Genomic DNA, 15,972 nt, shown 5'->3' with positions numbered 1-15,972 from the left:
CGCTTAATACCAGCATGTGGTTTCTAAGCGCGGGATCGCTGCATTGCCTTGCTTCCAAGACGCCCCTGAGCTATCCTTCCTCCCCGTTGTGAACGCTGCTTGCCATGCCTAAATGGCAGGCGGAACAACCAGCAACGCCACCACTAGTGGCAGAAGAGCGCTAATCAAGAGCACTCACATTACATAACATTATATTTATGAAATTTGCACCAGAAAGTTCGAAAATGAGCCCTGAAGGTGATTTATTTTTTGCTTTACAACTCCCTTTTGCACTCTAAAGTGCAAGTGTTGAAAGTTACGGGTAGGGGACCTGTTTGCACGTAAGTGCAAGCCTAACAGTTCCCCTCTGCATAATTTACAGGGACTTTGAAAATGAGCCCCTTAGAGTTTGTTCAATGCCCTTGAATTCTGGCCTACAACACCACCTGCTATTCCAATATTTGGACTCTCAGGCAGCTCCTCTCCTGAACATGGATCCTAGCCCACAGCGCCCTCTGCATTTGTATTACTGCCACACACATTCAGCCCAGCAGCTGTACCTCTATGCTCTTGCCTCCCCCAGACTTGTTCCCAGGACTGGAAACCAAGAGAAGTTGGACTAAGGCAGGCTTACTTGGATGTGCAGTTACTGGGGCTGACCATTTAAATGCCATGTTTGGAAGTGTGAACGCTGTCCCTTTAAGAGCCCCTGCTAGCCTCTATAGACTTCGAACGCTCTTCGACCAAGTATGGATGTGCTGCCAAAGCCCCTTTAAGAGCACCAATAGGCCTGCACAGAAATCAGAGGCACTTCCATCTTACAAGCCTCTGCACCAACTTCAGAAGCACTCCTCCTATCAATTAAAGGGCGACTGCTGCAAAAGAGGGCCCTCTTTTGGAAGATTTATTTGGCGAGACAGAACAGGCACATCTTGGGTGTGCAAAGGTAATGTAAACTAAGGTGTAGCTGTGCTACGTAGAATGTACCCAATGTGTAGCATAGACAGTGTAATGTGAAGCTAGGTATGTGGCCTGAGATATGGTATAGAGAAAGTTACACGAGGCATGGCACAAGGCGTGACAGTGGAAAGCGGTATGGAGAATATGAAATCAGGTCATTTATTTAGATATTTACTTGTTTGGCGATTTGTATAGCGCCCCAAGCCCGATGGCTTCTACGCACTTTTCTTGACAGACAACAAACAGTGCGAGTTGCCTTAGTTTGATGTGGAAAGTGACCTGGGATACATATATGGGATGTGACCTGAGGCGTGCATAGCTCGGAAAAAGGGTTAGTGGAATGTGCCTGATGTCTGGCATGGGGAATTTCAAGCTAAGCACGCTACCAGGACTAGTACGTGGAACGTGTGCACAGAGTGTGGACTAAGATCAGGATGTGTAATGCCATCTGAGGCAGAGAATGTCACCTTCATGTGACCTGAGGCATGGGATGTGTTTAGCACTGGTCCCGCTCAGAACTTTGATAATGGACTTCTGTTGGCATTTTACAAGCAACTAACATCCCATAACATCCTGTTGTCCGCTCTTTCATGCCCCCTCCTCTTTCGTGTACACCTGGCCTTTCTTCTATTCACCCTGAGCACTTCTAGTCAGCGTCAAGTGCAAGGAAGTGCAAGTGGAGGAACCGACGTCACATAACATCACATAACGACTAGCAGGTGCTATTGTCAACAAGTACATAGTATAGGCGGGGAATGTGAAATGAGGCAGGGCACGTGACTGCGCGTGTGGAGAGAAAAAGCAAAGCGGCCGTGGTCTCCAGAGTGTAGGAGCCAGCGCAGAGGCAGCTCAGTCGGCGCTTTTCAGGGTACTCTGGATCCATTCTATGTATTTGGCGATGCGGGTGTAAATCCCGGGAGGTGACGTCTTAGTCCCAACGCTGACGATACCTTCAGCCACGCCGTCGCACACCAGGGCACCTCCGGAGTCATACTGAAAAATAAAGCGTGTTAGACCTTTTATACAGAACTTGTTTTCACAAGACTGCGAACATTGTGATTGTGATGGCCCCATCCCTCCAAAGTGCACGCTCCAGTGTCTCATTCATCTATACAGCACTTGATAGGCTCGCTTACAGGCTGTGACAAGCATGGCCTTTCCATGTCTCTCAGCTGTACAGACTGAGGGCGGCCACAGTCTGTACAGGTGAGTAAAAGAGCCAGGACGGTCACAAATTCATGCATGTTGGGCTAATTTACTCAGTTGCACTGACCGTTCCTGGCCTGCACCATTCACTGTCTTTGGCGAAGGGGTTGGGGCAAACTTGCACAATAGCGCAGCAGGCTGAAAAACGATCATTTGAAGGGTTGCTGGTGCGAGTGGTTATGATTGATTCAACACGATCCACCAATCACTCTTCACCGTCCCTAAGCAGTACAGCCTTATGGCTGGATTATACCACTGATATGATATGATACGTTATTTATAATGCGCTTAATACCCAGAGGTTTCTAAGCATGCACCTGGGGATCGAACCTGTGGTTCTCTGTGTCGTCTTGCTTCCAAAGTGAGCACGTTGCCCCTGAGCTAGCCTCCCGAGACTCTCAACGATAAAGAGGTGTTTTGTAATGTCATGTACAGTGCTATTAAATACAAGCAACGTTAGCCATTTTGGTGGCTCCTTGGCAGAAGGTTCTGGAAGAAAGGGGAGGGGGAGGAGTTGGTTGGAGGAGGATATGCAAGATGCGAAACCACAAGTGTTAATGAAGACACATTTGGAGAAGCTGTTCACTGTCCGGTGATGTGTTTCTTGGTGATTTGTGCTGATGGCTCTTGTGGCAAGTGAATCAGCCAGATGTGTATGCATCCTGCTCAGTTTGCTACTGACAAGGGCTCTGTCCCCACAGCAAGGATGGCTGGATGAGTGCTGCTCGAGGGCTGTGTGTGATAAGCTGGTGGATGTGGGGAAGGGTTTGGATGCTGTTAGTGTGAGCAGGGCAGGCAATACTGGTGGGTGTCGTCCGAATATGTCGAAAACAAATGCTGAATGAGCGTTTACTGTGCATTCCGTTGGATCGAAAATATCCAATCCTAAAATAACCAACAAGGGGAGCGGGGGTTGCGGTGTTGTCCATCGCTCCCCTTGTACGGTAGAATGGGTTCAGGGACTGCGGGGGTGTCCCCCACTTCCAAGAGAAGGATTGCTGTGCCGGCATGCAAGAAAGTGAAGAAATAAAAGGACCATGCGACAGAAGCCCCTAGCCACTTTTGGGATGGGAGACTTACGTCGCAGTGACACTGGAAAGACGCGGATCGGCTCGGAGGAGGAGACAAAGGTAAGTAGGGAGCGGGGGTCGCAGGTAGGGGTTACGCGGCACAGTGAGATCCATGGGCTCACTGCGCGGCGCCGTTTTCAGATTCGACATTTCTAGATGTGGTAAAATGGGGCGTGCCATGATCACATAGATCCATACTGGTAGGCGTTCACCTGCAGTGCTCCAGAGACTAGTGGATGCTTGTACTGTGAGGTGGACAATAGACTGGGAAGAAGGCAAGTGAAGGGTGTAATCAAGAAGCCATAATATGAAGAAATGATCGATCATACAGCACTATATATAACTCATTAATCAATCAAGGAGCAATATAACCTGTGGTGCTGATTTGACAAACTATTGGTGGCACTGAGTACCACATTGCAGAATGGTAGGGATTTGACACATATGTAATTTGCAAATGAATATTAACACAACATACCAAATCAGAAGAATATCATGGGATCTCCCTTACCATTTCCTGCCAGCGTGGTTATACTGTGGGTCTGATGTGGTAATTGGTTGGCTGCGCCAGTTGCTAGTGCATAGTGTGTGTGTGTGTGTGTGTGTGTGTCTGGCTGTGTTATTTCAGGTTTTAAAAAGCACTGCGGGTCCATTGGCATTAAACTGCTAAAAGGAAAGTGGAATGCATCAGATAAAACTTAATTCATCAATTGCTAGCCAAGGAATAGATGAAACAGATGAGTTCTTAATTGTATTTTAAACAGAATAAAATCTGGTTAAGGCCTCAACTGGAGTGCTTATTCCATATATTAGCACCTTGAACCAACATGGTTCTGGAAACCACTGATTTCAAGTTCAATCTGTACCTTTCATGAAGATGGTCCTCAGAGCATCTCAAAGTTCGTCCAAACTTCTAAATTGCAAGTTGGCAGGAGAGTGCTGATGGAGGCCATTGTGTAATGTGGTGGTCACTTTAAAGAGAAAACGCGCTTGAACTGGAAGCCGCCAGATTGTTCATAGTGCCCTGGTCACGTGAGAGAAAGGAGCAAGAATAGCAACAGTTCTGGCAGTGTGGTTTGGAGGACTTGCTGTTTCCTCATTGGCTTCTGATTTTTTTAAACATTATATTAAATTGATATAGTTTCATTTGCAAAACATTTCATTTATGCTTTAGGGTATCTAAATTGGACAATCCAGTCTTCAGAGATAAAAATAAAATAATATTACACAAAACCAATAATATATCATATGGTCGTGGTTCAGTCATTTTAAATGTCTTCTTAAGGAATCCTTTCATGCAATATTTGGTTGTCCCATGACCTTTTTCTCTGGGTCAAGTGTTGCAATTATATTATTCCAGAACTGGATGATTGTAATAATTAAGTTTTTGTTTTTTTCCAGAAAGTACTGGCTTCTGATTACATTCCAAGGACACTGCATAGTCAAGATGACGCAGATGTGACTCAGAACGGTAGGGCCTCAGCTTTTTGTAGAGATGGATATAGTAATTGTTTGACCTTGTGATATATGTGTCCTAAGTGAGCGTATCTAAGGTAGGGTTGAAAAACACTCCCAGGGCTTTCCCGGAGTGAGATTAGGAACTATGGCATGGCCGGTTGCGAACGTGGAGAGATGTTACTTGTACTTTTTAAGTCTTATTTGAATGTCAACAATTTCTATCCATCCATCATTTTTATAAAAGTGAAGATGACAGTGAGTGTGGAGCTCTTGTACAGTGTAAAGTATAATTGAGTGTCATCGGGGTAGCACTGGTGTACTACATCTAAGGTGGCCAACAGTCCTTGGAGCGGTTTTAAGTAATTGCAGGAGAGAGAGGGCGGACACTCCACAGGTTGTTTGCAGTGTTGAGGTTTCAGATGGCTGGACTATTTAATGACAGGCAAGAATAACATTTGGTAAGAGAGATGTGAACTAGTCTATAGCAGAATCTGACACATTGGCCACCGACTTCAATACTTCCAGATTGATTTAGTGTTGCAGGGTCTTAAAAGGCACAGATAAGAGCAACATAACCAGAAGAGAATCTTGACGATTAGGCTTTCCCTAAAATCATTTAAAGCCAGATTGATGACTGAATAAATCTGAAGACTGGATTGTCTCCCAGTCAATTTTAATATTCAAGAATAATCTGTATTTGCAGTGTGATCACCCCATCTGAATTTGATGTCAAGAAGAAGCGTTGGCGATAGGTGTAGATTTCAATAGTCTGTCAAGGTCTGATGTCTATGCTATTAATGATGGGATTATTATTAAGAGAACCAGGCATAAATGACCTTGAAGAAGAGATCTGTTAATGAAGCCTACCAGAAAGGAAAGGACCTAATTTAGGCGATCCTTCAGAACATGCGAGGGACATGTGTCACTGGGACAGGACTTAGGTTTCATTGTTTCAATAATAGATCTCACTTCTTTTACTAGAAATGGTTTGAACTCAAATTTGGGATCAACAGGGGACTCCATCATAGGATTTTCCTTGGGTGGAGACAGTGTATTCGAAATGGCAGACTCTGTGGTCTTAGCCTTAGTTGTGCTGATTTTGGCATATAATGTATTCTGGACCAGCTGTACGCCTGCCAGATCAATATGTTTATTGGAATTATTTGAAGGCTTATTCTCCAGGTGCTTTCTTTGAAGAAGATTTGTTTCAAGGAATTTGTGGCTTGTTTCATAACACTAGAGACAAAGGATGTATTTTTCGATGCAATATTTGCCAGTTTATATTCTTTTGTAACATTCATAAATTATACTTATTTTTCAGTGTGTTTCTGACTTTTTGGCCAATTTGTCAGTTTTCCAAAGTCTTATTGAGGTGATTCTCAAGTCAGGAGTATACTAGATTTGATTAGGTGTACTGTAAGCTTCTTTTATTTATTATTTTTTATTTTACATTTATAAAGCGCACATGCAGCCCAGGGGCATCAAGGCGCTGTTACAGAAAGTGGAAGCTTAGTTGCAAGGAACATACAGAGCATTGTTATAGATTAATACAGGACAAACCTCTTGGCTGAGACAAACAACCAGGTTTTGAGTGCTTTGCGAAATGCAAGGTATGAGGGTTCTGCTCTGAGGGTAAGTGGCAGAGAGTTCCATTGCCTAGCAGCATTGAATGGGAAACTCGCTCCGCCTGCTCTGGCTCGTTTGACTCTGGGGACTTCGAGTCGGTTGGAGTGGGGTGTTCTGGTAGGTCTGGAAGTGCAGGTCCTACTCAGTCTCTGAGAGAGGTTTGGTGGGGCTGCGTGGTTCATACATTTGTGGGTGATAGCAAATGTTTTGAACAGGATGCATTCTTTAATGGGGAGCCAAGGTGCCTGCTTCCTTGTGGAGGAAATGTGTTCCCTTTTAGGGGTGCCTATGGCTGCTCAGAGAGCATTATTCTGAATGGTTTGGAGTTTCTTTAGTTTTTTTCCTGATGTGCCGGCGAAGACAACATTGCAGTAGTCCAGTCTTAACCCAATCATATCTCTTGCAATAGAAAGGCTGTTTCCAGTGGTCAGAAAGGGTCTGGCTGTGTTTAGCAATTTTGTGTGGACATGGAGAGGGAGGTGTCTAAGTAGACTCCTAGGGTTTTCACACACTGTGAGACTGGGATTTGGATGTCTGAGTATTGGTTGTTGCGTTTAGGGTTTCCTTAGGTCCTACCAGTAGCAGTTCAGTGTTATCCCCATTGAGGCAGAGCCAGTTTGCTGCCATCCAAGCCTGGATGGTGGAATAGGCAAAGTTGAGGAACGTGGCATCTGCCTCATAGTTACCAGATAGGGGGGAGAGGCCTTGGGTATCATCAGCATAGTTGGTGTATGCTATGCCGAGTGAGTCCAGAATGTCGTACAGTAGTCTGGTAAAGATGTTATAGAACATGGCAGAGATGCAGGATGCATGCGGAACACCGCACTGAATGGTGGCTGGGGCGGCACATGAGTGGTCAGAGAACACTCTCATAGCTCTGCCTTGGAGGAATGAGGTGATCCAGGCTGTCACGTTCGGGGAGAAATTAGCTGAGGAGAAGAGATGGTGGCAGAGAATGTTGTGATCCACAAGGTCAAAAGCCGCCGATATGTCTAGGAGGAGGAGTAGAGCAGGTTTACCTTCATCCTTGATGTCGTCCATCTGTTTTTTTAAATCGAGCAGGGCTGATTCCGTGCCATGACCATGGCAGAAGCCAGACTGTCTCCGGCCTAGGATTCGAGGAATTGTTGGACCTGTAGGTAGGCTGCTTTGTCTAAGAGTTTTAGTAGGAATGGGACTGTGGTTATAGGTCTGTAGTTATTGGGGGAGGAAGCATTGTTTGAGGTTTTTTCAGAAGTGGGCGTTCCCATGCTTCCTTGAGGCTGGAGGGGACGAGCCCTGAGGAGAAGGAGGCATTTATGAAGGCAGTACAGAATGGTGCAAGGGTGCCTGTACAGTCCTTGATGAGTGTGGCAGGGCAAATATCACCATGGCAGTTAGAGGTTATGATGTTTTTTATAAGAGCGAGAACTTCAGGTTCTGTGGCATCTTTGAATGTGAAGAGTGGAGTGTTGTGTGTGTTGTGACTAGAAGTGCTTGTGGAGGACTGGTGAGGTGGGTTCAGTGTAAGCTGGTTGGTCTAGATCTTGTTATGTAGAAGGTCGAGTTTACTCAGGATGGCGGATTATATATCAGAGCACCAAGCTACATCCTTGGTCAGGGCCTGTGGGGGGGGGGTGGGAGTTTCAAGTTCCCTGAAAATTGCAAAGATCTCTTTCACTGTCATGATTCCTGCCCCTCATATCCCCAGCCCTCCAAGATGTCAGGCTGGAGCTAGGCCACGATCACCTACATGGCCCTCAAGGGCCTCTCCATCCCTCCAAAGACCCACTTGGAGTCAGACTTGGCGCTTGTGGCACCAGACTCACTCACTCCCATAGGATAACATTGGGGATTGGAATTGTAGTGCATTGATGGGGACAAGACAAGATTTGGGTGTGGTTCAGCCCAGAGGCACCTGGGATACCCAGAGACTATTTAAGCCACGCCCAGGCTGAGAAACATGCTTTGTGTTTTCTGCACCTGCAGCGTGACACTCACCGTGTTCGGATCGGTCTCCAGCAGGCCTGCATCTTTCTTCTGCGCTCATCTCCTGCAAGAACAAGAACACCGTTAGGAACAGCCTTACCTTGCGGCGCTTCTGCCCATCATTCTTCGCTCCTTCTGTTCTGCGGGCATCTTCGGCGGTGTCATTCCCATCCGGCACGTCGCCTCCTAAGGAAAAGGGAAAAGAACAGAAAAAAGGCATTAGTAAGCATTCTGCAAATCTTCGCTTATTTTTAAATACTGTACGAGCTTCAAACGCTTACCTGAATCCCAGCCGCTCTGGGGGAACTCTGTCTCTGGAACTTCTCATCCATCTGCAAGAGAGAAAAGACACTCCAGGTTAGCGTGGAAACATCTAGAGGTGCCGCATGCCGCGCTTACTCACCGCATTTGTTCTTCATAACCGGCATCCACGCTGAAAACGTCGCGGCACATAAAAGACACAGGAAAGAAACTCAGTTCAATACAAATACGAAAGGGGTGCATCGCGCATCGCGCTCTCACTCAACTTCAGCGCTACTCATCTCAGCAGCACGCCGCCATCCCCGGACGCCGGCCATCATCTAAGGAAGGAAAGGAACGAAGTTAGAGAACTGTTCAAAAGACTCATTATACTTACCTGTCGGACTCTTGCCAGTGAAGTAACTAGGCAGCAACGAGCCCGCATCAATCAACGCGCCTCTGTGCTGAAAGCAGGACAGAGAGCACACTATCCAAGAAAACAAGGTGAGCTGTGGATCAAAGGGAAGGGTTGGACCCCGGGGAAGAAGGGGTTCAAGCACACAGAGACAATAGGGAGTTAAACTCTACCAATCCTGTGTTTCAGGCCCAGTCTCCAGTCGAATAGCCTCCAGGGAAGGGTTTGAGGCCGTAAAAAAAGTCACAACAGGCTGAGCGACATCCCCGTGGATACCAGGTGAGCGTTACAGAACACAAAGTCTCACATCAAAATCCACCTGGGCGTCATGGAAACATCAGAAACCAACTAGCTAGCCCACATGTTGGGGCAGCTATGTTCCGAAGTACATGCGGCGAGGCAGGAGACCAACACCCTGAGGAGAGAGCTGATAGTAGCCAAAGAACGCACTGATGATTTAAGCCGGCAACTTCTCCAGTCACAAGCAGGGCATGCACCATTGCTGGGAAGCGTGTCCTCGATGCCAGCACCATCAGCCAATCCCATTCAGATAACCCTTCCTGGGGCAGTTCTCTTGGCCCTGCCCGAACGATTTACGGGGGATCCCAAGAGGTTTGCCACGTTCATGAACCAGTGCCACCTGCACTTCCTTTGTAGGCCAGGAGCCTTGCCGAATGACCAATCACGGGTCGCTTTTGTGCTATCCTACCTGAGTGGTAGCGCCATGGACTGGTCTGTACCCTTTGTGGCCCAAAACAATCCTTTGCTGCATGACTTCAGGGGCTTTCAGCAGGAGATTGAAAAGCTGTTCGCCCGTCGTACTATGGGCAGGCATTAGACAACGAACTTCTGTCCCTACGCCAAGGGAATCAAGACCTATTAACATACATAGCCACGTTCAATAGACTCGTAGTTGAAGCAGAATGGCCAGTGGAGAAGAGAACCACGTTATTTCATCAGGGGTTGTGGGAGGAGCTCAAGGATGTTCTCGCACAAGTAGTGAACCCTCGAAAGACTGCTCAGAATTCATTGACCTTGCTGTTCAGCTGGATCATAGGTTGCAGGACCGAAGAGCAGATCGAACCAAACTGGACCCTTGCCCTATGTATGTGCGTTCAAAGGATAATACTGCCCGAACAACGGAAGGTTCAGGAGAACCAATGCAATTCGGGCGGGTCAGATCCTCCTTGACTAAAGCGGAAAGGGATAATTGGAGACAGCAGCAGATATGTCTGTACTGTGGACGGTCAGGTCATTTCCTTAAAGAGTGCCCTGTGAAGCCACCGAGGAGGACGGCAGGGGCCATGGACAAGGAAGATACCATCAAGGAATTGGAAAGCTCCCCAGCCCGGCAAGTGTAGGGGTCCACTTGTCGAGCAAAGAAAGTGAACTACAGACCTCCCATTTTGCACTATCTGTGGTCTTGATCAATCACCAACAACCATCTCGGATGCACGCAGTAAGAGCGTACATAGACAGTGGAGCAGTTGGGAATTACATCGACCAGGATATTGCGGCAAAGATGGGGCTTCCGTTACGCCCTAAATCAACCACCGACACTGTTACCACTGTCGACGGCACAGAAATAGCTTCTGGTCCAGTATCCCAATGCACTGCAGCTCTAACCCTTCTGTGCCAGGATGGACACCAAGAATCTATCGTTTTCGACCTCATTAAGGCACCACAGTTCCGGTTGATTTTGGGAATGCCATGGTTGGTAGCTCACAATCCTCGAATCGATTGGCGAGCAAAAGAATTGGCCATTCCCGACACTTGCGCCCACACATGTTATCGCCAAGAGAAACAACCAATAGACACCAGAACCTCCATGCTTGCGACTGTGGCAATCGGCACCCTACCAAGTGAATACCAGGACTTTCAAGATGTCTTTCAGAAAGAACAGGCTAGTACCCTGCCACCGCATAGACCATACGATTGCCAAATCGACCTGATTCCTGGCGCACAAATCCCTTGTGGGGGAATTTACGCACTCACGGAACCAGAAAACCAGCACCTGAAGGCCTATCTTGACCAATACCTGGCCAACGGGTTCATCCGTCCCTCGAAGTCTCCAGCAGCCAGTCCTCTATTCTTCGTACCGAAAAAGGAGGGGGACTTGAGAACGTGCATCGACTATCGTGCACTGAACCAGATTACTGTAAAAAACCGCTACCCCCTGCCACTGATCCCTGAATTGCTTGATCAAGTCAAAGATGCCCAAATCTACACAAAACTGGACCTGAGGGGGGCATATCACCTTGTTCGCGCCAAACAGGGGGACGAATGGAAAACCGCTTTTCGCACCAATTACGGCTTGTACGAATATCAAGTAATGCCCTTTGGCCTTTGCAACGCGCTTGCTGCATTTCAATACTTCATGAACGATGTCCTACGGGAATTGATTGATGTCTGTGCTCTAGTGTACATCGACGATATCCTAGTATATTCCGCATCAAAGCATGACCACGTTAAATACGTCCGATCCGTATTGGAGAAACTCCGTCAACACCAGCTCTACGCCAAGCTCGAAAAGTGCTCATTCCAAGTTTCCGAGGTGGAATTCCTGGGCTTTATTCTCAGCCCGAATGGAATCCAAATGGATGTACACAAGGTAGATGCTATCATGAACTGGCCATCCCCAAATTCATTCAAGGGGGTTCAAAGTATGCTGGGTTTTGCAAACTTCTACCGCCGGTTCATCCCAGGATTTTCGCAAATCGTGCATCCCATCACCTCATTACTAAGGAAAAGCAACAAAAGGTTCCAGTGGACAACAGAAGCCGAAGAGGCTTTCCAGGAACTCAAAGCAAGATTCACATCTGCCCCAATCTTAAGCCACCCTCGCCCTGATCTCCCATACCTGGTGGATACGGACACCTCAAGCATGGCTATGGGAGCCGTCCTCTCACAAAAGGACCTCGAAACGGGCCAGTTACACCATTTTGCCTTCTAGTTGCGTAAATTCACACCCCCTGAACTCAATTACGCTATCACAGACAAAGAACTCCTGGCCAATAAGTCAGCCTTTAAGGCATGGCGGCACTACCTCTTGGGCGCCAGACACACAATCACCATAATAACTGACCACCGGAACCTCCAGTACCTAAAAACGGCAAATGCCCAATCCGCACAACAACTACGTTGGGCTCTTTTTTTTTCTGAATATGACTACGTGATTACATTTCGACCAGGGGTGAAAAACGGGAAGGCTGATGCCCTTTCCCGTATGGGGGTGGAAGGGCAAGGGTATCAGACCCCTGACCCAATAGCAATCATCCCGAGTGACAAGCTCTTAGGAATCACAGCAACCATAACTCAGAAAGAATTACATGAAGAAATCCAAAACCTGATGAATCTGGAGCAATTACAAGCGTGGAGTGCACAAGGAGAACATTACATGATAAAAGATCAGTTGCCCTACTTCAGGAATCGTTTTATCTTACCAAACCAAGAACTACGAGAACAAGTCATGTCCGGTTATCATGATTCCTTGATCGAGGGCCACCCCGGAATCGCTAAAACCCTAGCCAAGGTAAAATGAAATTATTGGTGGCCCACGTGGCGTAAAGACATTATCCAATTCATCTTATCTTGTGGAGTGTGTGCTCAAAACAAGTCATCCAAGCATAAACCGGCTGGGCTATTACAACCATTGGAAATCCCACCAGCACCCTGGCACACGTTGTCCCTCGATTTTATTACTGACTTACCACCCAGTCAAGGGTTTAACACTATTCTTGTGGTTGTGGACCTATTTTCAAAAATGGCACATTTCATTCCTCTTAAGGGGCTCCCAAATGCTTCCACTTTGGCAAAGGTATTTCTTGAAGGCATCGTACGGCTCCATGGGTTTCCTTCAGTTTTGGTCTCAGGCTGAGGTACTCAATTCGTATCTAACTTCTGGAGAAAATGCTGCTCTATGGCCCATTCGACATCCGGCTATCCACCAGTCACCATCCCCAAATGGATGGTCAAACTGAGAGGACAAATCAGACGCTCGAGCAGTATCTGCATTGCATGTTACACCAAGCTGAAGGAAGCTGGTTCGACCTATTATGGATAGCTGAATATGCTTATAATAATTCCCTACACACCAGCACTGGGCAGACACCCTTTTATACCATGTATGGCAGGCACCCACATACTTCTGAGTTGGACGTTCCTACAACCCTGGAAATGCCAGCAGTCAAAACCTTGCACACGACCATTTCTCAAACCTTTAAAAGGGCAGCTGAACACCTAATTCAAGCTAAGAATAGCCAAAAAGAAGTTTGCTGATCAACACTGAGCAAAGGCCCCCAACTACTAAGTGGGAGACAAAGTCTGGCTGGCGTCTAAACACGTGTCCATTAAAGGAACCCAAACTTTCCGTCCAAGATACCAGTTTGTCCATTCACCGTCAGCTCCGTGATAAATCCTGTGGCGGTCAGACTAGCTTTCCCGTCAAACATGCAGATTCAACCTGTGTTCCATGTGTCTCTCTTTAAACCTATTCAACCTGGGACCCAGGTAGCAACGCCACCGCAGCCAGTAGTAGTCGCCGGGGAGCCAGAATTCGAAGTCAAGGACATCCTAGATTCAAAGTACGTCAGATCCAAATTATACTACTTAGTAGACTGGAAGGGGTATGGTCCACAAGACAGGACATGGGAGCCTTGTGAGTACATCCATGCACCTCGCTTGCTTAGACGATTTCATCAAAACCATCCAACCAAACCAGGTCCAGACAGAAGAGTCCCCTTTAGAGGGGCCTTGGGGGGAGTGCTGTCATGATTCCTGCCCCTCATGTCCCCAGCCCTCCAAGATGTCAGGCTGGAGCCAGGCCACGATCACCTACATGGCCCTCAAGGGTCTCTCCATCCCTCCAAAGACCCACTTGGAGTCAGACTTGGCGCTTGTGGCACCAGACTCACTCATTCCCATAGGATAACATTGGGGATTGGACTTGTAGTGCATTGATGGGGACAAGATGGATGCCCCCACATATTTCGGTTCCCAGAACTGCATGTGCAGTCTAGTCTTTTGGGTGTGGTTCAGCCCAGAGACACCTGGGATACCCAGAGACTTTTTAAGCCACACCCAGGCTGAGAAACATGCTTTTGTGTTTTCTGCACCTGCAGCGTGACACTCACCGTGTTCGGATCGGTCTCCAGTAGGCCTGCATCTTTCTTCTGCGCTCAGCTCCTGCAAGAACAAGAACACCGTTAGGAACAGCCTTACCTTGTGGCGCTTCTGCCCATCATTCATCGCTCCTTCTGTTCTGCGGGCATCTTCGGCGGTGTCATTCCCATCCCGGCACGCTGCTTCCTAAGGAAAAGGGAAAAGAACAGAAAAAATGCATTAGTAAGCATTCTGCAAATTTTCGCTTATTTTTAAATACTGTACGAGCTTCAAACGCTTACCTGAATCCCAGCCAATCTGGGGGAACTCTGTCTCCGGAACCTCTCATCCATCTGCAAGAGGGAAAAGACACTCCAGGTTAGCGTGGAAACATCTAGAGGTGCCGCATACCGCGCTTACTCACCGCATTTGTTCTTCATAACCAGCATCCACTCAGAAAACGTTGCGGCACCTAAAAGACACAGGCAAAGAACTCAGTTCAATACAAATACAAAAGGGGTGCATCGCGCATCGTGCTCTCACTCACCTTGAGCGCTACTCATCTCTGCAGCATGCCACCATCCCCGGACGCCGGCCATCATCTAAGGAAGGAAAGGAATGAAGTTAGAGAACTGTTCAAAAGACTCATTATACTTACCTGTTAGACTCTTGCCAGTGAAGTAACTAGGCAGTAACGAGCTTGCATCAATCAACGCGCCCCTGCGCTGAAAGCAGGATGGAGAGCACACTATCCAAGAAAACAAGGTGAGCTGTGGATCAAAGAGAAGGGTTGGTCCCCGGGGAACAAGGGGTTCAAGCACACAGAGACAATAGGGAGTTAAACTCTACCAATCCTGTGTTTCAGGCCTAGTCTCCAGTCGAATGGCCTCCAGGGAAGGGTTAGAGGTCGTAAGAGGTCAGACCAGGCTGAGTGACGTCCCCGTGGATACCAGGTGAGCGTTACATTCACGTCCGATTTGGTGTTGGCAATCCTGGTGTTAAAGGATGTAGCTTTAGCCTGGATGATTGCTTTTTTTATAATGCTAGGAAATTTTGTTAAACTCAATTTTGGAGGAGTCTTGGCGTTTGGTTTGCCAGATGGAGAGGGCAGTCTGTTTTTTTGAGCTGGGTTCTAGTAGCTCGGGGGTGAACCAGGCATTCATGTGCTTTTTTTATTTTTTTAATTTTTTATTGGCATTTCATTGTTAGCATATTACAAACGTTTTTGTCATTACAGCATCAAGTATACACATTCCAAAAAAACACACACAACATTTAGAAGTACATAATAATAAGATTACAGTTCATTTGTTAAAGCTTCATGAGTCTGTTAAGAACTAATTGCTTTGTTGTGCTCCATTTGGTGAGGCCAGCGACTGTTGATTATTATTTTTCTTTGATAAGTTCTTAAGTTTCTTGCAGATTACCAGTATTAATTTGACAGGGCTATTGTGAGTCGCAATCGTGGACCTCTTAGTAGCTCCAGCCACCAGTCTTCAGCTGTCCGAAAGGTGTTGTACATTATGAACTCTGTCATTAATCAAGATATGATATTTCATTTCTATTGCTGCAATGTAATACCAGATGTTTCATTGTTTCTGCGGTGTCCTCTAGGAGACACAATCTATAGTTTGGTTTCTTAGTAGCTCGTTTTGCTAGTATTTCACCAGTGGGAAACATATTTAGCCTAAACCTCAAATATTGGTCTCTAAACAAGGCATTTGGAAAAATGTCCAAATATCGAGGAATAGCATGCAGAACTCTTGTCGCTTCCTGGAATGGCCTTCCATATAGCTTAAGCTTATGCCTGTCCTTTTGTGTGATGATCCAGTCAATCCTGTAGAGCTTGCGCTTGATCTTGTCTGGATTCTCTATCAAGGTCTGGTCAGATTCATCTAGATCGGCTATTATCGCCATACAAATACTCCTCCATTCTTGTAAAGTCTTTTT

The 15,972-nt window shown here is 46.8% G+C and overlaps 1 protein-coding gene across 2 annotated transcripts in view; it reads right to left on the bottom strand.

Annotated features, from left to right (window-relative positions):
* LOC138577442 (duodenase-1-like) overlaps positions 1 to 15,972 on the bottom strand; it is a 110,612-nt gene that overhangs the window by 37,231 nt on the left and 57,409 nt on the right. Inside the window, exon 4 of one of the 2 annotated variants that reach the window (XM_069649627.1) lies at positions 1,418 to 1,932. The exons of the other annotated variant lie outside the window; for it this stretch is intronic. Within the exon in view, the coding sequence (XP_069505728.1) occupies positions 1,789 to 1,932 (144 nt within the window). The 3' untranslated portion in view covers positions 1,418 to 1,788. Of the gene's footprint in view, positions 1 to 1,417; positions 1,933 to 15,972 lie in introns of those variants that run through there. 2 annotated transcript variants of the gene reach the window in all.

The sequence above is a fragment of the Ambystoma mexicanum genome, chromosome 1p (genome assembly GCF_040938575.1).
Source record: "Ambystoma mexicanum isolate Mex_15411 chromosome 1p, UKY_AmexF1_1, whole genome shotgun sequence".
NCBI classification, from domain to species: Eukaryota; Metazoa; Chordata; class Amphibia; order Caudata; family Ambystomatidae; genus Ambystoma; species Ambystoma mexicanum.
The sequence above is the reverse complement of the archived record's forward strand: the minus strand, read 5'-3'. Positions and strand labels throughout refer to the sequence as shown.